This window comes from Tiliqua scincoides, chromosome 3 (assembly GCF_035046505.1).
Source record: "Tiliqua scincoides isolate rTilSci1 chromosome 3, rTilSci1.hap2, whole genome shotgun sequence".
NCBI classification, from domain to species: Eukaryota; Metazoa; Chordata; class Lepidosauria; order Squamata; family Scincidae; genus Tiliqua; species Tiliqua scincoides.
In genome coordinates this window covers 87,878,351-87,906,011 of record NC_089823.1, presented here as the reverse complement: position 1 = coordinate 87,906,011, position 27,661 = coordinate 87,878,351, and the positions used below count along the sequence as shown (strand labels likewise).

At 42.7% G+C, this 27,661-nt stretch overlaps 1 protein-coding gene across 1 annotated transcript in view; it reads right to left on the bottom strand.

Annotated features, from left to right (window-relative positions):
• Nucleotides 1–27,230, bottom strand: part of OCA2 (OCA2 melanosomal transmembrane protein) — a 173,540-nt gene extending 146,310 nt beyond the window's left edge. The window contains exons 1-4 of the mRNA XM_066621921.1: nucleotides 26,968–27,230; nucleotides 15,186–15,284; nucleotides 9,673–9,858; nucleotides 1,966–2,023 (exon numbers count right to left, since the gene is read on the bottom strand). Of these exons, the coding sequence (XP_066478018.1) occupies nucleotides 1,966–2,023; nucleotides 9,673–9,858; nucleotides 15,186–15,284; nucleotides 26,968–27,230 (606 nt within the window). The remainder of the gene's footprint in view (nucleotides 1–1,965; nucleotides 2,024–9,672; nucleotides 9,859–15,185; nucleotides 15,285–26,967) is intronic.
• Nucleotides 27,231–27,661: the final 431 nt, after the last annotated feature.

Sequence of the window (27,661 nt, the reverse complement as noted above, 5' to 3'; positions counted from 1 at the left end):
CAGCTCCAATCACTTTGACATTCCCCCTCCCCATTCCCCCACCCAACACCCACCCCACACGCCAATTTATCCATGCCAGGGTTTCTCTGGTGGTTATTGGCACATAGTTACAGCTGCTCACTACTTGCAGTGGCAGCCCAGCTGCACAGAATGATGGGTTCCATGTTGCAACCACCAAAAGCATACTGCACCACCAGAACATGCATTCCAACAGTGCAGTGGTCAAATAGGATTGGGCCCTACAGTTGCACACTACACACTTACCTGGGAGAAGGGCAGCTCAATCCTGAGCTTCCTGGAGCGCGGGGCTGCCACAGTGCCAAAATGGCTACCACAGCATCCAATGCACAACCGGGTAGCTGCGGCAGCTCCTAAGGAGAAGGGGACTTTCGTCTCCCCAAGTAAAAGAAACCCAAAACCTACTTTCCCCCAAGTCCTGCAATGGAAACAGCCCTGCAATGGGGCTACTTGATTCTGTGGTGGCTCTTGAGTCAACGCAGAATCAACGAGTTCCATGTCAGACCACACAGCCTGACATGGGAGTCCTGCCCTCCTCCCATCCGCTTGCTCCCCCGCTACACCTCCCTCCATTTTTAATCTACATGTACATTCTAACCAATTTGGGTTTAGCATTCACATTACAGATTTTTTTATAAAAAGAAAAATGTTGTTTTCCTGTCCTGTTTCAGTAAAAATATTCTTAGGTTCGCCACCCAGACCTCAGTATCTACCTACTTCTACATTCCTGGGTGACAAAATGAGGTGGAATATTCTGACATTTCCTACATGAATGTTTAAAGTAAAAACATTTAGGACACCCCATACTTCAATGTGCTAAAGTTGGGAAGCAGATTTGTCTTTGTAAGTCTAAACTTAATTGACTTTAGCCAACCTGTTGCATCACTTGTTAGAAGAAATCACGTGGTTCAGGGGACTGATGTGATATTTTCCCACCTTATCCCATTTTCAGGGCCAGGCAGTAGGGGAGGAATAATACGGGTTATCCAACCCATTTCCTTCCAAGAAATGCTACCAAAGGGATCTGGGATCCAGCTACATGACAGCAGCATCCTCACCACTATCTCTGACAGCATATGAAACTGTTTCTCAGAGAGCATTTATAAATAATCTATTCAATGTGCTTGTCCAACATAGCCAGTAATCCAAATTATCATGATCAATTTAATGGCCCAATCCTATACTCATCTCATTGTGGCAGAGCACACACTTCACCAGCATGCACGGCTGCAAACATGCCATGAAGCATGTTGTGGCAGCACATCTGTTTGCAGAGCCAGTGGGAAGGCCTATGTACTGCACTATGTACAGCGCAGGGGTGGAGGAAGGCAGGGGTGTAATAGGGCAGAGGGAGGGTGGTAACAGGAGTAGCGGTAGACTGATCAGGCCCAGATAGGGGGCTGGATCAGTGACGCCAGCACACATCATCACCTCTCCCCCTTCTAGGGCTTAATCCACCAACAGATTCACGCAGACCTGTGCCAGTTATAGAGATGACGCAGGCCCAGATTGACTCAAAGTGGCAGCTGGGACTTTCCCAGGGCAAGGAGACAAATGTTCCTTACCTTGAGGAGTCCTTCTTCTTGCTAAACTTCCCTGGGAGATGCAGCGTAGCTGTACAGTTGCATTGGTGCAGAGATGTTTAGGTAGAATTGGGCTGCAAGTCTGGTTTAGAATGACAGAGGTGGTAGTTTGGAGAAAGAAGCTAGAGAATGATTTCAGGTTGCATGTCTGCAGGTGACATTTAATTCTCCAGTCTGCTTCAACTTCTAAGCATCAGTGCACAATGATACAAAACTTGGACAAAAAGGTTTCTGTGTTTTTTAAGGAACACTTCCCTTTTCCTGGTTGAACAGGGAGTGCATAAAGCTGCGGCATAGATACGCTCTCAGAGTGGATCCTATTTAAAATACTATTAGAGGCTGAATTTGAAAATCCAGTACTTACAGAACACACAACTACAAAGATTAAAAGGCCAGAAACTTTTAGGAATCTTAAACAGCACCTGTAAAAATAAAGAAGAAAGGTTTGACAGATAAAAGAACACAAAAAAATACTGTTCCGTTCATTCTCATCACAAATGTTTAAGGTAGTTATCGATGACTCAGTGGATCTATGGCTGACCTTTTACATAACTTTGTGTTGTACGGATAAGGAGATGCCTTGCTTGATGGCGCCAGATTGTATGCAAAGTGGAGTCACCCAAAGACAAGATAGTTGTTTCTACTTATCCAGGGACTCCCATGGTATGAAGACACAGAGAAGTAAATTTGTAAATAAAAGTGAAGTTGGATATTAAATGAAAGCAAAAATAATCCAAAAGTCCACCTGATACAGATTGAACATGCTCAGTGGCTCTACAAGTCACAGGATTCCAAGGCTGAAAAAACGGCAGCAACAAGTTGAACAGGAAGAAAATTGGCCTACTTGGGTCTTTAAAAACGTACCCTGGATGTAGGCAAATAGCATTGGGAAGATGCCAGTCCCACTTATATGCCATAAATAAAATAAAAAAATCCACTAGCATTCTAGTTTCAAATGTTTAATACTAATAGTCTTGCCAGTTGGAAAATGAATCTTAAACACTTTGAAACTGAAAAGACAAATTCAGTGCACCTTCCTTATGAGGAAAGGCTACAGCATTTGGGCCTTTTCAGCCTAGAAAAGAGATGCCTGAGGGGGGACAAGATTGAGACATACAAAATTATGCATGGGATGAACAGAGTGGATAGAAAGATGTTCTTTACACTCTCACATAACACCAGAACCAGGGGACATCCACTAAAATTGAATGTTGGGAGAGTTAGGACAGACAAAATAAAATATTTCTTTACTCAGCGTGTGGCTGGTCTGTGGAACTCTTTGCCACAGGATGTGGTATTGGCGACTGGCCTGGACACCTTTAAAAGGTAATTGGACAAGTTTCTGGAGGAAAAATCCATTACGGGTTACAAGCCATGATGTGTATATGCAACCTCATGATTTTAGAAATCGGCTATGCAAGGGAGGGCACCAGGATGCAGGTCTCTTGTTATCTGGTGTGCTCCCTGGGGCATTTGGTGGGCCGCTGTGAGATACAGGAAGCTGGACTAGATGGGCCAATGGCCTGATCCAGTGGGGCTGTTCTTATGTTCGTGGACAACCAGCAATATCTCAAGACAATTGCCAAAGCAACATGTATGAAAAGCATAGGCTACAATTCTTTATTATAGAACTCTGTCTCTAGTAGTTTATCCCAAGGCTCCCTTTCCTACACTTAAAGATGTACTAGCACTTAATGTACTAGATGTACTTAAATTCTACAGAGGAGTTGGGAACCAGGTAAGTGTTTGCATGGGAGGGAGGGAGGCAAGGAGGGGGACAGTACCAGCAGGGATTGCAGTGCTGCCACTTTCAAGGGCCTTTTTTACTTTCCTCGGGGGCAGCGCTGGCCTTCTGCAGGGTCCTGGAGGCTCTCAGCTCCCTCTGATCGCCCCCATGGCTGCTGTAAACAGCCCTTATCTCTGATCTAAAGCTACTTCCAGTTTTTGTGGGAAAACAGGGAAAATCCCTGCAGCACTGTCATTAGAACAGAGCCACTACCCTTAAGGGGGAATGCCCAGCTTTCAGTTCCCCTGGTGGGTCGCGACCCACCAGTTTGTAAACCACTGCACTAGCATTTTAACAGTAGGACTTTTTACATGTTCTAAATACAGTAGAACCTCTTTAAGTTGGCCACCCAAGGGACTGGAGGAAATTGGTCAACATAGGGAGGTGGTCAACATACAGAAAAAAGGCATTTAAATATTATAGTGTTTAGCTCCCAGGACAACAAATGCAAGGCCAAGTTATTATTTAGATTGGATTTTTTAAAAGTTTTATTGCAAATGAGAATTGATCCTCTTGTGATGCTTACTATTTATATCATCTATATCTATATCAAGAGACAGAGAATAAACAGCCCACAATCAGTGTTTAAAAAAACCTCTGAAAATTCATAAGCTTAAAAAAATTGTAAGTTAAAAAAAAATACTTGGTTTCATAGCAGACAGGCAGACCAATGCTATCCCTTGCCAGCCCATAGCATGTAGCATGTTACATAGCCCCAACAGCTAAAAAAAAAACAAACACTTTTTTCTTAGGCTGCCTGGCCTCCACTGGGTCTCAGATTCACTAAGGGCGCAATCCTAACCCATGCTGAAGCAGGCAAGCCAGGAGGCTTGCGCTGCATCCAATGCGGGATTGCAACGAGCAGCAGCTCAGCCACAGGCAAAGGGAAGCTTTTCCCCTTACCCGTGAGTTACCTGTGCGCCCCTATGGGTCTCCTCGAACCTGCGCCACCTCCGGAGGTGGCGCAAGTCTGAGGAGAGTGGAGTGGCTTGAAGCCTCTCCGCTCTCCCCGGGGACAGGGGTTGGGATCCGGCATAACCGCTGGGTCCCGGGCCCGCCCCTGGGCCCACCCTCTGCCCGCCCAGTAACGCCCCCTCCCGCCCCCTCCCCACGCCCCCCACGCCTACCTTTGTTGCTTATGTTGGCATGCTCGCGCCGACACAAGTGGTGTCGCTGAAGCTGTGGCAGAGGCTTCTGCCTCCATCCGCATGTTGGCGCATCTGAATGCGCTGACGCAGCTCCCACCTAAGGAGGCGCAAACGTGCTTTATGGCACATTTGCAACCCTCCAAGGCCACCTATACCAGCATAACTGCCGGTTAGGATTGCGCCCTAAATGCCAGAAGGTGTTTGATACGGTCCCTAACTAAAAGCTGTTGAGAAAACTCCACAGTCAGGGAATAAGAAGACAAGTCCTCTCATGGATTGGGAACTGGTTGAGGATCAGGAAACAAAGAGTGGGTGTCAATGGGCAATTGACAAAAAAAGTGGAGAGAGGTGGAAAGTGGAGTGCCTCAAGGATCTGTCCTAGGACTGGTGTTTTTCAGCATCTTCATGAGTAATGCACTGATGATGGGAACCAAAGTGAAGGGACAGTGGCTTCACTATGCACAAGCAACCTTATGTCCCTCACAACTTGGTACATGTCCAGGTACAATCGGCAGCCAGCACAGGTCTGTTGGCTATGTGCAGTGTGCCCACCTATAAAAACCCTTTCGCACACGCGCTAGCAGGCATAGAGGAGGGATTGTCGCGTGGCTTCTTGCTTTTCCAAGATGGGACAAACCAGACAAAACACAGGCCCACAGTATCACGTTCAGTAGGCAACATACAGAGGGTAAATTAATACTCTGTGCTATGGTCAAAGAGATCAAGATACAACTTACGGAGGTGGTCAATACAGAGAAGTTGGTCTCCCATAGTGTATATGCAGTGTCTGTCCATACTGTGAAAATTAGGTCAACTTAAGGAGGTTGTCATTATAGAGAGGTGGTCAACTTTGGAGGTTCTACTGTATTTAGAAAACTGTATTTTCTACTCGTATTTTATAAATGTAATAATATACACACTACCACTGCATTCAGTATGTCAAAATAAGCTTAAATTTATGATTATGAAAACTGGCCCCAAAATGGAAAATAAGAATTCATAACCACTAAAAGAACAATTTACAAATTCTTAGTGCTTGTCCCTAAATAACTACAGGTGAAATCCTACTAGTAAGCCCCTATGAACATAATGGGTTTTGGGTCTGAGTAAACATGCATTGGATTGAGCTGTAAGTCATTTTAGTAAATTGCCAAAATACAATATAAAGTTTGAAGGGAAGAGTGGATATAATTTGATTAATAAACTCTAGCACTCAGAGCATTGCTCCATGCAGCCAACATCCTTTGGGCACTTAGACTTATGGAATCCCTGCTTTTAACAGCTTAGCAACCAGATATGATCAGTCTTTGACTCACACATATTTACTCTCTCATGACCTTGCACAGCAATTCTAATCTGACATAGTAATGCAGTTCTGTGCCAAAAGCTATGGGAATTAAAAAAACAAAACAAAAAACCAAATAGCGCATTTCTACTTTACTCCAAGAGCTGCTTCACACACTAAGAGATGTGGGAAAACATTGGATGTGCCAGTGACTCACACTCTCACTTTACGTGCTTTCAGGTAGTGCACAAGATAGGAACTCTCACATCCCCCATAGAAAGAAAGGGTTGAAAAGGGGTTCCCCCCCCCTTTCAAACTCCCACAGGCAGAAAGAGGCAAGTGGGTAGAAACTTCATGTGCTATAAATAAAACCTAGTTATTCAAAATTCACCATTGCAGAGAAAGACATGTTTTCCATGTTTCTGCAATCAGTTTAATACCCTGGTGTAGAATGCACTATATATATATTTATGCTTGCCCTAAACAATCAATTCAAAGAACAATTTTCAAACAAGAAGCAAGCTATCAAGCAAGAAGCCAAACCAATGCTTTCTGCTGACTAGCACCTTTGCAGATGAACTTGAGGAAGTAGTGGGAAAGTCCTCAAGTCTTTAAACTAGGTGAAAGAATAGTTTTAGGGGAAACATCCTGTGTCTCATTCTCTCCCCTCAAATATTCCTTTGATCTGTGCATGACCTAAGCAGAGCTTTTGGGTTCTTCTCAACAGTAGTTTCTTCGAGAACAGCTAAAGTCGTCTCTTTTTAGAAAATGCAGGCCTCAGTTAAAGTACACTTTGATTACACAGAAAATAGGATCTCATGCTTCAAACAATTCTGCTCATCCTGTAAGCCCGTTTCTGGCAAAAGAAAACTAGAAACTTCTGCCTTTAAGTCATATTCAGGAAATTTGAAAGGTTGGAGGTTACATGGTCTTTAGTGTCAAATGTAATATGAATATATGACTTAGGGCACAGTCCTAACCAGGTCTACTCAGAAGTAAGTCCTATTTTGTTCAGTGGGGCTTACTGTCAGGAAAGTGTGGTTAGGGTTGCAGCCAAAGGCTTATAAAATAAATCCAGTTTCACATTCCACACACCCACGTACCAAATGTGTATGGAATTCATATGTCTTACTGCAGGGGAGATGTGTAATTTCTCCATTTGCATATTACACAGAAGCACAAGGTACTCAGACATGGTTGGCGATTTTTTTCCTGGATGTGCAAAGCAGCCTGAAGAGCCAATTGTTATGCTACACTCTGCACTGAACTTACAGATCCAGGAGTTCTCTGCAAACCAGCAAGGTTGTAAAAATCCCAGGTATCTCAGCATTGCATGAAATTTGCTAAGGTACCCAGATTTTTTTTTTTAATTTGTTAAACTAAGTTAAAAACTTAACAGGTTTTGACAGGCAATTGACAAAATTATTCCCACACAATTAGTAGCATATTCAATTTCTTTCCCCACCCACCCAAAAAAAATTGCAACCCAATGCCCATTTCCCTCCTACCAAATATAACCAATTTAACATGCAGACCCAAAAAACATGAGGTACCTAGAAATGTCAAATATTCCATTCTATGCAACATCAGAAAGCATTGTGGGGATTCTGAGAACATTTCTTTTCTGAAAAAAGGTTCCACATTGGGATCATCCTCCAGAGCAGTACAAGAAGCTGTGGCCAGGGGAAAAAAACTGGCAGAAGCCTTGCTATATGCACACAAGCACCTGTACACACCCAAAGGACTCTCTGGATTTTCCAACCCGAGTACACTCAACATAGTCTCATTCACAGTCAGTTCTATCTGCTCCCAAACACATAGGAAAGTTCATTTTAGAATGGTTTGGTCATAGGTGTGAGAGCCAAATGGCACCACTTCACACATTATAGTTGGGTGAACATGTGACTATATATATAAATCAAAGGGTAGCAATTTTATATTTCGTAAGTGTCCATATTCCTCTTTAGCAATTTTTTGGGATAAAAGGGTTCACCTATTCAAAAGTGATGCTAAATTGGCATCATTTACCCTCAGGGACACCTACATATAGCCAAATCTTATTAGCTACATAGCGTTGTGATATCACATTTGCTGCAAGATCCCTGATTGGTTAGGGTCATGTTTGGAATGAGAGCTGGGTCTCAGGAATTTGCTCCGTTCTTTTCCCCTGCATATGATATCTGGTATAATGTTGTCTGTTTGGAAAGAAACAATATAAGAGCTTCTGCCAACTGCTCTACAGTAAGTAAGTAGTGCAATTGCATCTAGCTGTGCTTACACAGCAATGATACAGAACAAGGAAATACCATGCTGTTTTTAATGCATTAATATATCCATAATTAAAACAAAAAAGTGAAGGTTAAAAAGAAAGGCTAAGAAAAAACAAAAACAAATATTGAACATGATACTTTTTTTTTCCACTTGAGTTAATACTATAAACGGATCTTCCCCTAAAAAGTTTGCACTTATGGTCTTCAATATTCAATCCAAGCTCAGATACTGGTTACTTAACAGCTAAAGTTTTAGGAAACTCTAATGGGAAAAAAGGGTGAAGAGAGAATGGAGGAACTTGCTTAGCTCCTGGAAAAAAAGTATGAGAAGGTTCTCTACCAGAAATGCGCTTTACGCATTACAGTTGAACTGCAGAGACCACTTGTTTGGAATGAGAGGTTCTGTAGGTTCATCCCTCCTGGTGAGATATTAACTTAGGAAAAAGCCATGCATTTATGTGCACTCATATCCCCCTCTGAAAAGTTATAATAGTGCCACGCAATATAACCAAAAAAAGCAACTGCCACAGCACTGTTTAATAATGTATAAAGGATACCACAGAAACCTTCTCATGGTGCTCTCATACGTCCCTGACCCGGCACCATAAGTCACCAACGCTGACCCAACTGGTGGTTCTTTCACTGCTACCAATCCCTAGTTTACCAGGACTTACTCTCTGTGAGGTCCTGAGGAAGCAGGGATGCTTCCCTTCTGGGCTCTCCACCCCTGAGTTCAGCTCCCCCTCTGGCACTGCACCAACACTTAAAGCAGAATCAGCACAGCTCTTCCCATGAAACTGGGTAAATTGACAAGGTTACCTCTCAGTTCAATAATGCAATTCAGCCCAATTATTTCCCTCTTAATGATGGCCTCCAACTTCCCACACAGAGTGCCTAGGAAACAAGCCCTTATATACCTTTTAGGACTATTTAGCTCCTCCCACTTTCAGTTAGCGCTTTGGGTCAGAAATTAAATCCCAAACTGCCCTTCCTATCTTTTTTTCAAATGTAAGAATTTTGGAGGGAATCCCATGGCTGGATTTCAAACAATTCTTTAACCTCACTGATGACATCTGTACATTTGAATTTCTCTCAGTTACCAACCTACTAAGATCCTAAAAACTCACCACCATAAATTATTAACCCTTGGTGCAAAATAATGTTACATTTAAAAGCCATGTGTAGAAAACTGTACTGGTTTTACTTAAATAATGTTTGGAAGTCAACCCCATTAACAAAAATTAAATATGGCATTAAAATGATCTCATAGCTTCATATTGAACAAAAGGGCCATGCAAATCAAAAGGATTTCATGCAAAGATAGACTGTTTTCCCTTATCACTTTCAACACTTCAGAGATATGGTTTGCTAAGTCCTATTGTTGCAAAGGGATATAAGTCTAAACAAATTTTATCATCTGTTTCATTGGAGTGTTCTGTTTGAAAATCAATTGCATGATATCACAAAAAACAGGAAGTGTTATTTGTACTCATTTACTGAACGAAAAATCAATTTCATGACTCTTTTCCCCCTTGGCCCTCAACACCTGCAGAAACATTAATGGCAAAATGGAAGCTCTTACCTCATCCTGGATAAATTGAATTTGACATGAAAGTTGTCCAACATTTCAGATTTCTCTGAGGAGGAAGCAGATCTAGACAAACTTGCCATTTCATTTTCCAGCTGAAATCTCTGCTCGAATTCAGCAGAGCTGTTTTCCCAAGAATCATCATCCGTGATGAAATCTGCATTGTGGACAGCCATGCATCTTAACCTGCAACACATCATTGGCAAATATCAACACACTGTGATGAATGCTCTGTTTCTCTTCCCCTGTTTCATGCCTATTTTTCTGGACTTTTGGACACCTTAACAACCCATATGCTTCTGTGCAAGTTCAGCAGACAAAGGCTGCTGGTACATTCCTCTGCAAGCAGGCTTGGTCCTTGTCTGTCAGAAACACCATTCCCAGACAGGCATATGCTAGATGTGAATTTGCCCTGTCTGCAGAAGCTATTCGGCCTAGAGATAGCCTGCATCTGCCAAACCTGTCTACTTAGGTCAGGGCAACCAACCTTTCAACTTTAGAGCTCCTGGACCTTTAACAATTGTGTAGAGGAGGAATTTCTGCAGGAGCAGTTTGTCATTTATTTTGCTTGTCATTTATTTATTAATAATTCTTAAAGGTTCAGGACCCCTAAAGTTGAAAGTTTGGCCGCCCGAAGGGGTAGGATATTGAAGCTAGGTGAGACCTATTCCTCCAATCAAGTAACTTGATGACATCATCAAACCAAGGCTTTTAAAACCCAAAACCCACAGGAGTGGATGCGTCCTACCCAGTCCTGCTATAGATACCTAATGTTGATACATTACAGACAAGTAAGTGGGTGCACTTTAAATGTAAAAGAACAATGCTGCTTAAGTTGCTAGTGCTAGGGATGGTTTCTGCCTAGTTTTCATTCAGGAAATTAATTTTCTTTCATCTGTTTGCCATCCAGCCTGCTTGCAAACTTCACCAGTCAGCAACCTGATGCATGGGGGGAGGGGCTATGTGTGCTGTGTCTTGTGAGTAGCATCCCAGCTCCATCTGCTGGGTATTACTCATTACTGCATCCATTTGATCAGATCTTTTTGTTGTGCTTTCCAACCAAGCTCAAGCATTTTCTATGATGGAGAAGTTGAATTCCATTGGTCAGCCAGAGGCTTTCACTTTCTTCCCATTCATAGAAGGAATGTCACCTCCCTGCTTTTAAAAACAAAATAACTGTTGCACAATCCTCAGAGCACAGTGGTCTGGCCCCTTGCCTTTTCACCAAGCTCCTCCCTCCACCAGGAAAACAACCACTGGCAACCACTTCCATATGATGGTCATTCTAGGAGGTCCTGTAATTCTTGTAAGCTACTTACAATATTATCTGAACCTTCCTTATGGAGTATGAGCATCATATGTTCTGGCACAGACAGCTAGCTCATAGCTCTGGCACAGATAGTCTTCACATGAGGAGACCACAACAAGTGGAAAGAGGCATGCAAATTTTGTAACCTGCACAGAGTGCTACCATGCAAAAGCACTTTAAGAACAGTCTGCACTCTATGAAGTATCCCAAAAAAGAACTGATGTGGGATGAGAACACATATACTCCTCCCTCGAAACATTAGTTGGCAACCTTCAGACTCTGGTATCGCGCTCTGAATGGTGGTTCTGGCACAGCGTCTAGTGTGGCTGAAAAGGCCGATTTGGGAGTGACAATCCCTTCCACACCAGGAGCAAGTGCAGTCTGTCCCTGGTCTGTCTCCCTGGCTATGGGCCTTCCTTCTTTGCCTCTTTGCCTCAGACTGTTGGCCAAGTGTCTCTTCAAACTGGGAAAGGCCATGCTGCACAGCCTGCCTCCAAGCTCAGAGGCCAGGGTTTCCCACTTGTTGAGGTCCACTCCTAAGGCCTTCAGATCCCTCTTGCAGATGTCCTTGTATCGCAGCTGTGGTCTACCTGTAGTGCACTTTCCTTGCACGAGTTCTCCATAGTGGAGATCCTTTGGGATTCGACCTTTGTTGAGTCACTCCGTCACCTTTGTTCTTGTACAGCGTGACAATGTTTGCTTCCCTCATGTCCTGAGGTACTCCACCTTCTCTCCAGCAGAGACAGAGGATTTCATGCAGCTCATTGACAATGATCTCTTTGCAGCACTTTAGGACTTCAGCAGGGATGCTGTCTTTTCCAGGTGCCTTGCCAAAGGCAAGGGAGTCCAGGGCCACGTGAAGTTCTTCTAGGGTTGGTTCACTGTCAAGCTCCTCCAACACAGGCAGGCACTCAATGTTGTTCAGTACTTCTTCAGTGACTACATTTTCTCTGGAATATAGCTCACCCATATAGCACAATATAGTGCTGCACCCAGCGTTCCATCTGCTGCGCCTGGTCCTGGATGACCTTGCCTGCAGCAGACTTCAGAGGGGCAATTTTCTTCTGTGTTGGACCTAGGGCCTGCTTGATACCATCATACATCCCCTTGATGTTGCCCGTGTCAGCTGCTATCTGTATCTGGGAACAGAGCTGGAGCCAGTAGTCATTAGCACATCTCCTGGCAGTCTGCTGGGCTTTGCTGCGAGCAGCTCGGAGGACCTGCAGGTTGCGCTCACTGGGACAGGCCTTGTATGCTGCTTGAGCTTTCCTCTTTTCCTCAATGACTGGTTGTAACTCTTCAGAGTGGGCTTCAAACCATTCTGCCATCTTGTTGGAATTCTTGCCAAATATGGACAAGGCGGTGTTGTAAATGGCATTCTTGGAATGTTCCCATCTGTTGGATGCATCTGCATCAGCCAGGCCTGGAAGAGATTCCTCAAGCGCTCGTGCAAATTCCTCCACTTTTGTCTGATCCTGGGTCTGGCTGGTATCAATGCGAGGTCTTCCTTCCTTTTTCGTGTGATACAGTCGCTTTGTTCGCAGTTTCACTCTGCTGCACACCAGGGAGTGGTCAGTGTCGCAGGCAGCACCCTGATAACTGAGTGTGATCTTGATGCTGGGAAGGTTGGAGTGTCTGGTGAGAATCAGGTCGAGCTGATGCCAGTGCTTTGATCTTGGGTGTCTCCAAGAGACTCTATGTTGGGGCTTTGTGTTGAAGAACGTGTTGCTGACACAGAGACCGTGATGACAGCAAAACTCTAGCAGGCGTTGGCCATTTTCGTTCATCTTCCCAGTGCCAAACTGACCTAAGCAAGTGGGCCACGAACTGTGATCAGCACCAACTCTAGCATTGAAATCGCCAAGGATGAACCATGGCTCTTTTACGGGGATCTTCTTGATAGTGGTGGCCAGGTAATCATAGAATTTGTCTTTGGCTTCTGCTGGAGACGACAGAGTCGGTGCATAAGCACTGATGAGAGTGACAGGTCCTGCTGATGACTGGAGCTGCAGGGACAAAATTCTTTCACTTCCAGCAGTAGGTGGATGATGGATTCCAGCAGGGTATTTCTGATTGCAAAGCCAACGCCATGTTCCCTGGTTTCATTTGGTGGTTTTCCCAGCCAGAAAAATGAGAAATTTCTCTCCTTGACAGATCCGGAATCTGGCAGCCTTGTCTCTTGAAAGAGGACGATGTCCATCTGCAATCTGCTCAGTTCCATGTCAACAACAGCTATTTTGCGTGCGTCATCTATTTCCTGCAGGTCGTCAAAGAAGCCAGGTGTCATTGTCCTTATGTTCCAGGTGCCCAGCTTTAGGGCAGGAGTTTTCTGTTGCATGGTGCAGAGTTGTTGATCCGCTTGTCAGTTTTCACCCTAAACCCCACGGACCGTGGCGAGGCAACACCTTACTGGCTGGGGACTGCCCAGCTTAAGGCAGACGGTAGCTGCCCAATGAGATGCAATTATCTCTCCCACCATCGGAAGCAGCCCCTGGCGTCACACTGTATGCCAATCGAGCAAAGACTTATAACTGGTAAACTGCTGTTTCCTGTGTTGTGCCAATGCCATATGGCGAAGTTGGAATGTCCTCTCCAGTGCGCGAAGCCTGGGTAAAGAAGGTATGGAGGATAGGCTGTTACCCATGCAGCAAATTCCCCCGCTCCACATCACTGGAATGGTCCAATGGAAAGGCAGAAGCCAATACGGTTGGTTCCAGCGGTGTCGCAGGAGTTGCCACAGCGTGACTGTGTACAGCCGCTAACTGCCTCAGGGACTTCGGCTCTGGATTTTACCTCGAGGTTGACTCCTGAAGCCTTTTCCACAACTGGATATAGCCACAAGGCAGTGGAGCTTTGAGGTCAGAGTTTCCTTCTCTTATATGAGCTGCCTTCCCAGGCTGACGAGTCCCATCTACCCAGTGGCTGTTTGGTCAACTCTTATGACAAGTACAGCCAAGCTGATGGCCTGTTCTTATCCCCAGCCCCCAGGGGATGATGCAGGAGTGGAGGGGCAGAAAGGGAGATTGTGGGGGATGAAAAACTGCAAGGGGAGAAAGGGGGGGTTGTGGGTAACGGAGGACTGCAGGGGAGAGAGGGGGTTGTGGGTAATGGAGGACTGCAGAGGGAGAGGGGATGAGGGTAATGGAGAATTGAAAGGGGGAGGGTAAATACAATGTTTCAAAACATTGTATTAATTGAATTACCATCAGAGTAAGGCTATCCACAGGGGTTCTGTTCTGCTCCCCCACACAAATACGGAAACCACAGATACGGGGGAACACTATACAGTGGTGCCTCGCAAGACGAATGCCTCGCACACCGAAAAACTCCCAAGATGAAAGCGTTTTTGCGATTTTTTCTGGTGACTCACAAGACAAATTTTTCTATGCCGTGCTTCGCAAGATGAATTTTTTCTATGGCCGTGCTTCGTAAGACGAATTTTTAAAATTAAAAAGTTGATGTTTTGTGCTTGAAATTTTTGAAATCCTCTGTACAGTATGTATGCCTTTAAAGAGCACTTAATAAACACTTTGTAAACCAAATTTGACTTTGTTCTGACTTTTTTTGCCCATAGGAATGCATTAATTAAATTTCAATGCATTCCTATGGGAAACCGCGCTCGCAAGATGAAATTTTCGCAATACGAAACGACTTGCGGAACGAATTAATTTCGTCTTGCGAGGCACCACTGTATATATAATTAGTAGCACATCCCACATGTGCATTATGGTACCTTTTTATTTCCAGGGCTTGCAGTGCAAGTGTTTCTTGCTTAAACATTCTTGCTGAAGAACCAAAACATGCAGGCAACTAGCCTGAATGCTACAGAGAAACCAGTCCTGCTTCCTGTTAGTCACCCTGTAGCGTACAAGCTGGTTGCCTGCACATTCGGTTCTTCTGTTCAGCAAGAATGTTTAAGCAAGCAAAACTCGCGTTGCAAGCGCTACTACGGAAATTAAAAGGTACCGTAATTGGCACATTGGGAGTTCAGGAGGTTCCCCCAGATTCACAGAGGACAATTCCAGAATATTCTAGTGGCTTCTCTGACAACACATAAATTTTTAATATCTTCAGGCTAAAGTTCAGAGCAGGTCTAAGTAGTTCCAAATTAATAGGGTTTCAACCACTATTAGATTCATGGAATTGTGACAAGCTTTATGTTCTTTATGAGACAAATACAAATCTTCTAGTTTCCTACCCATTTTCCTCAGTCGAAACTTTCAAAAGAGGAGTCTTCTCTGTAAAACAGCCATCTTTGGATCTTGTGTTGAAGAATTTGGGCAAATTGAAGTTATACCTTTTTTTAAAAAAAAGAAAAAATAGTTAATTTTCATTGCAATTACCTCTCTAAAGCTGTATATAGGGTTGAGTGGTTGTGGGGTTTTAGTTTGTTTGTTTTTAAGAGATCATATTAGTTGCCCATGACCTCCCATTTCAGATGTACACGATCTCTATCTTGGTTTCTTAGCAGACATTCCAGAGGGTCAGCCAGAACATTGGCCTGAAGGGGTGAAGTACAGCTGCTCCTTCTAATCAAAATCATACTAAATAAAGTGCCATTGGTCAGAAATGGGCTGCAGCCCTGCAGGACATCAATATGTGTCACTCTTCTCTAAGTCTGGCATGTTCAGATTCCCCATCTTGGCATAATCTCATTTACAAGCACGGCTTCCTGAATAATCAGTGAAGCTTCACTGTTCAGTGACCAGGCTACCTTTTCAAACCTCCTCTCCCAAACATCTCTCCCACCAATGATCCAAGCATGGGGTTTTTTTTTTCAGAATTTTGTTCCTAGAGGGCCTTGAAAGAGAGGAAGAGAGAAAGAGGGGTAGCAGCAAGAATAGAATGAAGGGAAGAGGAAAAGGATAATAGTTGCTAACAGAGTCTGAGACTGAAGAAACAGCATACTGTGTTCAAAGTCTTCCTTGTTAGTCTTCCTTATGAGGGACAAGATACTAAATGTGTGCTTTATTAAAATGGTACAAACCTTTCTGAGAACGATCTTGCATGAGAACCTTGAATTGTTTCCCTTCTGGATCATTGTCCTAGCCTGCCTTGTCAATTATTGAAGGCTTTTTTTATTTTCTTGCCTTATTTTAATGCTGAATCTGCACCACTTCACATGTATGTTTCATTACAGATTCCTTCTGTTCAGCAGTAACAAATCATGGCTACTTCACAATCCCCAAACCCAACCATTTCATTACTGTGTTACAATTCTTACTTTGCTTTGGTACATTGCATTACATTTACTGATGGGCATAAAATAAACTTTTTTAATGAAAAATTTTTAAAACTTCCAATTCCGAAAGGAAAAACCACCAATATACAGCAAATATATAAAAACTAACATCAGGATAGTGTAGAACAAAATTAGAATGAAATCATGAAAAGTGGTTCAATGTACAGTATCACTGGTGACCAATAAACCAACAAATTGACATTTTGCCTCTAAAGTACACTTACAAACAACAGTGCATGAGCAATGAAAGCAATGACAAGATGATTTGACAGGATTCCATTCATTAACTTTACAGACTCAGTAGTACAGAAAGATTTGTCTTCTCTGCAAAAATGGGAAAGCATAGCCTGTTCAAGCAGAACCATAACTGCTGTCAAGGCCTTGTGTTTTTATTCCAGTATTTATTCTGAACACATTTGCAGTGCAGCTGGGTATGTTGCTGATAATTAGGATAATTAGTTTTGCAAAGACACAATGCAGTGTTAACCCCCTTGGCACTGGCTATCCAATACATTACTCTATAGAACTGACCAACCAATTTTCATAAAATGGTTACTGGTCAGAGAGATCATGTTTTCATATCAACATATCAGACTGTCATGTAAACAGCAGCACATCATATCTGGCCATTTCGAACCTAGATGACAAATTACGTTCAAAATGAAAAGGAAGTGTTTTTATTTATAGATGTAATATTACTATCAGATAAGTTACTGTGATATTGTCTTGTTAGGACCAGGCTCACTTGCTTGAGGCCATTTTCTTTTAATCAGTATATCTCAAGACTTCACCTCCAGCATACACTTGGTTCTCTAGCACCATGAGCGAAATCACATCACCACATATTACATTGCTGGTACTTTAAAAATGGTTATGTCAACACTCAAGAAAATTGACCATTCTGTATCACCTGATTTAGGGCCCAATCCTATCCAATTTTCCAGTGCCAGTGCTGCTGTGTCAATGGGGCGTGCGCTGCATCCTGTGCTGGGGAGGAAATCACAAAGGCCTCCTCAAGGTAAGGCAACATTTGTTCCCTTACTTCAGGGCTGCATTGTGGCTGCACCGGTGCTGGAAAGTTGAATCGGATTTGGTAGTGAGTTAACATTTATTGGTTGGCTTTTCGAGTAAGGTGAAGAGAGAGAGAGAGAATTCAAAAATGGTAGTCTGAATCCAGGAAAAGTGTATTATAATAATATGCATTGAGAAACAAGAATTACAAAACACTTCTTGAAACAACTCCAAGCTAAGCAAAGAGATCTCTATCAACACACCTCAACTGATCTACAACAGATGGTCCATCCTTGTTTGCAAATATCTCCCTGACCTGAAACAGCACCAGAACTAAAGTAGACCACTCAAAAGAATGCCAAATTACAGTATGCAACAAAACTCCTGTGCCAGCTATGTCTAGTCTTGTGCTTTGATTATACTTAATAATGCGAATATTAATACTTAATACAAACCATATTATCAAGAGTTCTTTTGCATGCATGTCAGTGGGAGCAAATATGCCATGACATGAGCAAACTGTCATGCCCAATAGTTCACGACAGTCAAGTTGTAAAACTGAAATGTCATTTGCCCCAACATGCTTAACTTTCATTTACTAAATAGCAGCCACAGGACGTCCATTAGAGGAAAAGGAAGAATTTAACTCTTTAATCCCACCATGGTCCACTTTTAGATCATATCCCCCCTCAAGAGCAAATAGCTACTGAGGAGGCATCTGATCAAGATTGCAATGTATTTATTTCCCTTGGAAAAGGGGGGGTGACTTTATTGTTTTATTTCTATTTTTTTCTGTTACACAAGGTGTGTAACACCTTGTGTATGGCTTACCCAAAAGAAAGCTCTTGAATAGAATGTATTGGAGCTCACATTCTTTAATATGCAAAATCACCTGATTGTAAACTGCACATTTGTATTTTCAGTCTTATAAATTAATCCAGCATTCTTGGCATGTCACATGCCAGAGCTGAGGAACTGAACAGGCATGAACAAAACCAAATCTGAACTCCACATAAAACCTACTCCTCACTTTTATAATATTCCTTCTTAAAATACTAATCCAACAAACTGTTTTAATGGTTTTGATAGCACATTAATCATATTCATTCACAACCTTTCTTCCCTAGAAGACAGATTAAGGGCGCAATCCTAACCCCTTATGTCAGTGCTTTCCAGCACTGATTTAAGAGCAATGCAGTTCTGAGGTAAGGGAACAAACATTCCCTTACTTTGAGGAGGCCTCCATGAGTGACACCCAACTGCAGGATGCAGCACATATTCCATTGGTACCGCTATGTCAGTGCTGGAAAGTACTGACATAAGGGGTTAGGACTGCACCCTTAGAGACTTTTTTCCAGAATTCCAAAGTTGGATCTATTGTTAGAGGAAAAGAGAAGGGGGAAACAGAATTCGGTTGGACAGAAACACAACCTTGGATGAAATACATTGACAATGAGCACTGCATTCTGTTAGATTCAAAGACCTCTAGACTAGATCAGATTCTAGAATGAAAAATGCAAAGAAACTTCTGAAGCTCTTTGGGCCACCCCATTCTATGTTCCATATTTATATTATAAATGAATCCAGCAGGAAGCATTGGCTCTTGGTCTCAAGGCTTGGTCTGAGGGCACATCATGAAACCATCTTGCTGAAACTAAACAGGTTGGGGTATGATCAATGCCTGGATGGGAGAATACCTGGGGACCCCCATGTATGCTGTCTTGAGTACCATGTTGGGGGAGGAAAGCGACATATCTGTATAATCCAAATACACCAAACTCATTTCTTAAAACATTGAAATATGAGATTTGTGTTAACTACATCAGTATACAGCATTTTACAGGCTGCAGTCCACTATAACCAATATATTGGCTAGATGTATCTCCCATTTCTCTGAATTGTAGGAAAAGTTTCAGATTTGTCTTTCTCTCTTCTTTCAAAACTCACCTATAAAAACTCTGGCTTGCTGAACATGTTACAGCCCAATCTTGTCCAGGATTGGATTATGCTGTGGAGACCATTACGACAGCAGGCGTAAATTCCACTGTCATAAAATGGCTGCTGATGGAATGAGAGGATTCCATCAACGGCCATTTTGCACATGCTGCTGCAGCCCCACAACTCCACTGCTGGACCCTTTTGCACCCACCAGAACAGGTAAGGTAGCAGTGGGGGTGCACAGGAAGGGGTAAAACTGGATGGGGGGAAATAGGTGAAGAGGCAGCATGAGGGATGGATCAGTGGCACAAGCCAGGTCCTATCCCCTCTTTTTAAAATCTTCCCACCCCTTTCTTCACCCTAGACTTGCACCAGCTAAAGACTTGGTGCAGGCCTGAGGACACCCAGTGTGGACCAGGAAGCTTATGGAGGGGTAGGAAGAAATAATTCCTCGTTCACATCCCAAGCCTCCCCCCCCCCACCCCGCACTGAATACAGTGCGTGCCTTTTTGATACTGCTGCATTGGCAGGTGAGGAGAGACTATAGGATTGGAATCATAATCCTTGTTTGCAACAGAGATGAAATTTGTGTAACTGCATCCACACATATTTTTCCCCTTATATTTTGTGATATGTGCCTTGCTGGTAATAATGTAATACATGGTAATAATATAATGTTATCCTCTGAAATATTGAGTAGTGGAAATGGGTCGTGCTTTTGTGATTTGTTTAATTGTAAATACATAGGCTGAGTGAGGAAAAAGAGGGAGAGAGCAGGCCCATGGGCAGGTAAGGTAAAGAAGCTGTCTTGCACCAAGCTGTCTTGGTCCATTCCCTACAGGATTGCATTCACTGACTGAGAACAGTTCTCCAAGGCTGAAGTCACATCCAGAAGTCAGTTCCTGATTGGCCTAACAGTGATCCAAATTGAACCCAATTTGGTTCCAAGTGCGACTCTACTGATCATGTGGCTATTACATGGCAAATTGGGAAACAGGTGGTGGATGAACGCATGGCAGGCCTGTACCATTTATTATTCATCAGGACAAACAAGCCAACAGCCAAATATAGCACCCCACCCAGATTAATGGTCCTCTCTGCAACAGCAAAATCAGCACCCAGCAGGGATTGTATGTGGCTTGTGGGTGACTTGTTCACAAGTTGTAGAGATCAGGGGTAGGCCTTATCACCTCAGATTTGTATGGAATTCTCTGCCAGCCGAGTGTCAATTATGTGTCTGAGGTGAAGAAAAAAAGCTATATCTTCAGGAACTCGAAAAAGTGAATTAAAAAACTGAGTTAGAGATATGCCTATTTCCTGAATAATTTGATGCTAAAGAAGGTAGGTGCTTCTTTCAAAGGAGGCATGACGAGCTGTTGATCCAAGTCATGTCATTGCTTTCATGTCACATTTCCAGTATCACTGACACAAATCTAATTAATGTCCCTAGAGCTCCCTGCAGAGAGAGCTAAAGAAGCCAAATAGAAAACTGACTAAGCAGCAAACTGACTCAATATGACTGTTGTCCTCAACGTTTGGAATCTATTTATAGAATAACTAGAAAGCTGATAAAGTGGGCCTGCAGTATTACATTAGGCCTCAGTCTGAATGATATGACTACCATATATATATATATATATATATATATATATATATATATATATATATATATATATATATATATATATACACACGCATATATATTTTTAAATGCAATTTAGTCACAGATTGACATGGATTCCTATGGTGGAAGGGAATCACACAAGATAACTCCACTAAATGACCAAAATATTATGTGAATTATCACCTAACCATGAGGGAAGTATACTGTTTAGGCACCGTCTATGTGCAAGCTCTGAAAAGTTCAGAATTCAAAACCCCTTGCTCCCATATTCACCAAACCTGTGCTCTTGGTCTCTCTCACGCATACATACTCAATACACACGACATGACACTGGGATTCCAACAATGCCATTTCCAAGTGTATGTACATTTTCTTGAAGAAAATGTGGTCTGAAAGAGGAAAGTAGATACAAATTAGTATTTTGGTTGATTAGCAAATTGTCATCTCTAAGGCTCTGAGGATTTACTGTCACACTGTTGAAAGGTAATTTGGAATTCTAGCTTTCAAAACCTCCATGAATGGCAGTACTGGCAAAAAAAAAAAAGGTAGTGTCATTTTTAAAAGAATGTCTTCTTATGGCCCAATAATATCTAAAAGTAACACCGGAGGCTGCCACAAAACAGCCATAAAGTGCTTTGTGACTGTGCAAGCTCCCAGCATGTCAGTGGGAAGGTCAGAGCCTTCCCGCACACACTGGCAGATGCAGGGAGGTAAACCCAGCACAGGGAGTGGAATGGGATGGAGGTGGACAGAGAGAGGCTGCAATGGGACAAGGTGGGCAGAATGGGGAGGAGATGGGGCAAGGGAGGGGCGGAGGGGGTGGGTTCATCAGTGGTGGTTCATCAAATCCAAACCCTGTACAAGGCACTAAAATTATTAGGGGACCCCATCAGTTTTTGACAACTGACAAGGCACATCACACTACCAGTGGGGGGCTCACATTCCCCGATGGCATTACTAATGATCCTCCCCCAAACCCCCACAGCACAACTGCAGCACAGGTGCTGCAGCACATTGGTTGAAAATTGCTGCATTAGTGTAACAAGACTAGGGTTAAAGTCCCATCCAAGCCATAAACTCATTGAATGATCCTGAGTGAGCCATTAGCTCTGAAAGAATTGCCAATTAGTTGGTAAAGATCACTTAAACCTCACTGAGCAGTGATTCCCAACCTTTTTAGCACCGGGACCCACTTTTTTGGAATGACAACCTGTCAGGACCCCCCCCCCCAAACCAGAAATCATGTCATTAAAGCAGGAAGTGATTGTGCTGGCAGGACTGGAAGTTATGTCATTATGCAGGAAGTGATGTCATTGTTTTAATAAATCACACGTACTCATGGATGAATCAGTATGTGGAAACACGTTAAAATATTTTCAGTGGCTAAGCTGTGTAATCAGTAAAACCATGTTTGTTTTTAGATTTTCTGGGGTGAGTTCAGTTTTTTGGCATGAGGAATTAATTCTCAGTACCCAGGACAGTGCCTGTAAAAAAAAAAAATGTATGTAGAGTACCATAGATTACCAAATGCAACAGTTGTTTCCAGTTATGTGAGACACCTCAAAAAATTTTCAAAAACATATTTCTCTGTTTGGATGTTCCCTGAAAATTTTGCAAAAATGCAACTTTTTCTAATGTTGCAAAAACGCATCAATGTAGTAAATGGAGTCTCCATGACCCCCTGAAAATCAGCTTGTGATCCCAGATTGGGAACTGCTGTCATAGAAAGTATAATAGTTTTTTTATTAATCCAGATCAAGTTTAATTCCAAAAATGAGAAACCCTGAAACTCAAGCCAGCCTGGAAGTCACACTGTCTGTCCAGGAAATATCTGGAATTTACACCTAGTTCCAGATATTTATTTATTTAAAAGATATCTAACCCACCTTTCCCCAATGGCATTTACAGTGCCTACATGGAGTCTAGTTGTAACGCATGAGAAAAACTGCATTCTGCACATGCTTAGGTACTCTATTATGACCTTACCTGTTCAGCCGCTGTGCTAAATTCTGGATTGAGTGAACTGAAAACATTCCCTTTCTTTTTTCAAATAACTGAAATGGGTTCTCACACAAATTTGAAATGTAATCCTAAAAAATCAGACCTGACTGTTTCAAGTTAACGGAAAGTATGTCTGTAAAGGGGAAAGAGCTATGTATAGATTAAATGTTTAAAAAAATTGGCCATATTTCTTGCTGGATGGATTCTGATGTTCTGTTTTCTAACTAAATAGACTAGAACAATTATTTCTGGCTCTATAATCCTCCTTAATGCGGTTATACAACTATGAACCGATTTGTAATGGCAACCTTCTGGATACATGCTGCAGTTTAACCTGCGATAAAAGCTCCTGAAAAGCACGTTTGCAAGGTTCACCATTCCAAATAGTTGTTTCATGTGAGTTTACCTGCAAGGCACAGCTGTTGCAGCTTTCAACGTACTGAATGGCCATAAGCCAAAGACAATCATTTAAAAAGCAGAAATCAAAATGGTTCTTTTAAAAAGATGCTATTTGCTGTGCTGATCCCAAAGATGAAACAGAAGGGGAAAGGTTTATCTTTTTCATTAGCCCTACTGCTTCTGAAGGAAGAATAGAAGCATTTATAGTCTACAGTTCTTCTATCAACTTCTGTATTATCTCCTCTGCATTCTTTCTTGAACACTGAAGCAAATGCACCACACTCCTGTATCCCAATTTACAAAAGTGATTTTTTTAAAAAGTAATGAATCTGCAAGATCTTTTTTCCTTATAGCTAATAATAATGTGAATCAAAGAGACACCCATTTCCCTTCTTCTCCCCTTCTTCCCACCGCCCCTTTGGCTCTGTTGTTCCTTTTAACAGGCATATTCATTAAAATCAGGTTCATGGTTTTCGCTCTAAGAGGTTTACATGATGAAACAGCTGTCAGTAAAAACCTAAAGAGGATTGGTGCTCACATGTCATTGGCATGACTAAAGAGGTAAAGTTGCTCCTATTGGTCCTAGAAAGATTACAAGCCCTGGTCTATCTGAGGATGCTTATTTAAAAAACAAACACACAAACCGCAAAAAGCGCATTACATAAGTCATCAACAATAGCAGGCAACACAATCAGCCCAAGAAAAGATTTATTAATTCAGGCTTGCACACTCTTCTGCAGGTTTATCTACTGCACAACACACCCTACACAAGAGACCAAGAATAATGCTTCACCTCACTTTATTAAAAAAAAAAAAAAGATACCTGCAGATGTGTTATTGGCACATTTATGTAAGAAGTGCATCGCTGGATCATCTAATCCAGCATTCCTAACACTGACCAACCAGATGTCTGGAGGAAGTTCATAAGCAGGGCATGGTGAGGCTAGCCATTTCCAAAGGTTCGTTCACAGTATTCAGCAATCAAAAGCCTTTGAACAGAGAAGTTCCATCCTTAGCTACTATGGCTAACAGTTATTTGTTCCTGTACATTTGCACAGCATTGAGGTGTAATTTTTTCTGATTGTCCCAAGCCTGCTGCCTAGGACCAGTTCAAGGTTTTGGATAGCCTCAGCAACATGTAATGGATGGGCTCTCCCAATCCTCGTCTTCTGTCCCCCACTCTCTTATCTTTATTTCACCCATGCACCCATAGTGAGCAAGCCATTGACTCCACCACCGCAGAGGAGCAAATACAGGTTGAGCCTCATTATTCATGTGGGTTCCGTTCCAAGCACTCATGCCAAAAAACCCACTATAGCAAATCAATTTAAAAAACAAAATTTCTTTGCTCCAGTGATTTAAAAACAGCCTCGCTGACCTTTGTCATGTAAGATAAGAGTAATTAAGAAGACAATCCATCAATCAGTTCTCCTCCAAGCACTTACAAAGGCATTTCACTCAGTCCCTCCCTTCACCAATGCAAAGTAATCACCTTTCTTTCACCTGCTCAGGGGAAGGGAGGGGTCCGCTGGAGAGAGAAGGATTGATGGATTGTCAGCCAGCTGCCCTCTCTCTCTCTCTCTCTCTCTCTCTCTCTCTCTCTCTCTCTCTCTCTCTCTCATTAAGGAGAGTCAACACTTCCCAAAGGACCAATCTTCAGAGCCAGCGGTGGTGGTGTTTCTTCTGCTCCTCCTCAATGGTTGCTGGTCAGGATTACAACCAGTGGATCCTGCCAAGGTAATGACGCCTAAGTAGTCATCCAATGGTACTGATTCCCCCTACTACTGCCAATTAGTCTTCACCCATGTTCCTGTACTTTGAGAGAGAATATAATTATTCTCTATTTACTCTCTTCACACCATTCATACTTTTCTAAACCTCTTATGTGCCCTTTTAGTCAAAAGAGTTGTCAATTTGAAAAGCTGCTCTAGATTTAGAAAGAGGTTTACATGATGGAACAGCTGTCCAACCTCTGTCTGTCCCAAGAGGATTGAAATCCACATGCCGTTGGCATCTTTCCATAACTGTACTAAGAGGTTCAAGAATCACCATACAGCCACATTTTAAACAAATGAAAAAAACAGAAATAGCACAGCATCTCAGTATTGTTCCTCTGTGGCCAGCTTCGCACACTGCAGCAAATGCATGGTGGCCACAAAAAATGTTTCCATAGGGGAGATATTCTAAGATACATTAATAGTTTCGTTTCCCATATGGATCAGCCTGATCACATGGCAAGTCTTCACTCCAGTGCTGTGCATCCCTTGGCGCGGTTGTTATTGGAATAGACACAGCTATTGATTGGGCAGATCTATATGTGAAAAGCCAGTGTGGACATCTCTTTCATTTGCAGCCATAATGCATGACATTGGCCTGAGAGAGTAGCATAGCCGGGGGTGTGGCGTGGTAAGTGCAGCAGACACCACAATGTGCCATGTAAGCAACCCCTCCCAGTCAGCACCAGAGCCATTTTGGGCAGCAAAGGCAGTGTTGCCTGCTTACACAGTGTGTTGCAATGCCTGCATAGTTAACATGCCACCCCCTCCCTGACTCTGCTACTGGCCTGAGATTTATGCAGAAAAGACCGTAAGGCCTATTTTATCATTTTTCTGCAGTGCTTGGTTATAGATGCTTTATTTTTAGTTTAGCTGCCTATAGCACGAGAAGTCACCCTGTGAAGCACATGGAATGAGGAGGGGTAAAGTGTGTGGTAGGAGCAAAGAGAGAAGAAGTGCATTGAAGACTGGATTGTAAAACAGGCATAGCTGGAAATGGAGAAGGCTGACACAAAGGTGAAGAAGGAGGGATACTGACATTCAAACAAAGAAAACACACACAACAAAGCTATTTGTTCAATATCTGCATTAAGTGATAATCCAGACAAATACTACAAAGCACTATATTACACACAGGAAAAGCACATATTGCAATGTACTACCAACAGTTAAAAATAAACTAATGCAGCACTACACAAAATGTGCCATCATCTCATATTAACAATGAACGGCTATAGCGTTGCACATCGAAGTTCCCACATTTAGTGTCCAGACAAGGCTGGTAAAGACCACTTGCGCCAGCGGAGAGGACATCCACCAGAGCAGGTAAGTCTAGTTCAGAGATGGGGCAGCGTGGTGATGGGCATGGGTGGATTGGAACTAGAGGAGGCAGCATGGTTATGGGGATGAGAGGATCAGGTTCAGGAGGAATGGAATTGGTGGTATCAGCAAGCATTGTATTCTTTCCTCCTTCCCAGGCTTGATCCACTGACACAGATCAACAGGGACTTGCACTAGCGATATTGTCGGTGCAGGTCTGAGTTGACCCCGGGCAAGGGGACAAATGTCCCCTTACCCTGAGACAACCTCCAGCAGCTTAAATTCCCCTGTGGGGTACAGCAGAGCCTGCGCTGGCACCACTAAATCAGCATGCAGGAATTTAGTTAAGATTGGACTGTTTGTTCCCTTGAATTTGTTCAGTAATTTATATATCATTTTATCAAAACAAAGATTTTTCTCTGTGTTCTGTGAGCACTTTAATGAAAAAGACAATAGGAAAAGCCAGATGTTGGAAAAAATTATGTACACAGAGCAGCGATAAAATGTTGTGAAACCTTCTAAGATAATAGCATCCCCCAGGCAATTGGCTATTGTAGCTTCTTAACCAAGCTTTTCCCCACTCCTTAGTTATTAAATAAAACATATATTGATTATTGAGTCCGAGAAGAAAAAGGAACATGCATCGCATTCCATTTGCTCTCAGTCTTACCTCCCTTGCATGGTGAGCGGACTGAAATCTTTCCCCAGGGTAACACAACAGTCTGGTTCAGCTGCACAGTTTGGATAGAATTTTTGTGGTTCCCCCTGAACAGCCATCATTTCCTTCAACAGCTTCAGCTGACTGCAGTTGTGGGAGACGGGTTCCACCACCCCATCTCCAAGGAAGTCTGCATGGTGTTGGACCCCAGAAGGGGCCAACTCCATATCTACTTTTCTAGAAATGGTGCCATCATCTTTGTTGTCCAAGTACATAGCTCTGTTGCCCGATGAATTCCGTTTTCTTCCCTGAAAAGGGATGCAGATAAAAGAGGAGTCTATAAGTACACAAGTCTTATGTCTATAGAAATAATCATACACAGTATAGAAATACATTGTTTCCCAGTCTTTCATGAGGTTGCACAGTTACTGAATTTGATAACTAAACTCACAAAGCTCCCCTGTCTTTCAGAAGCCAAGCATTATGTGTGTTTGAATATCTGTTCTACTCACTGGTTTGGATAAAGTCAAAGTATCGCCCATTGTCACCCACTTCAGTTCCATGACTACTAAAATCATGGGGTGTTTTGCCACCAATTTGTAAGTCATAAAACTAACCAAAATGCATAACAATAAATGCCTATAAATGATACGCGTGCCTGACCCTCTAACAAGTCTGGATGCACCTAGGATGCCATTAGAGAAGA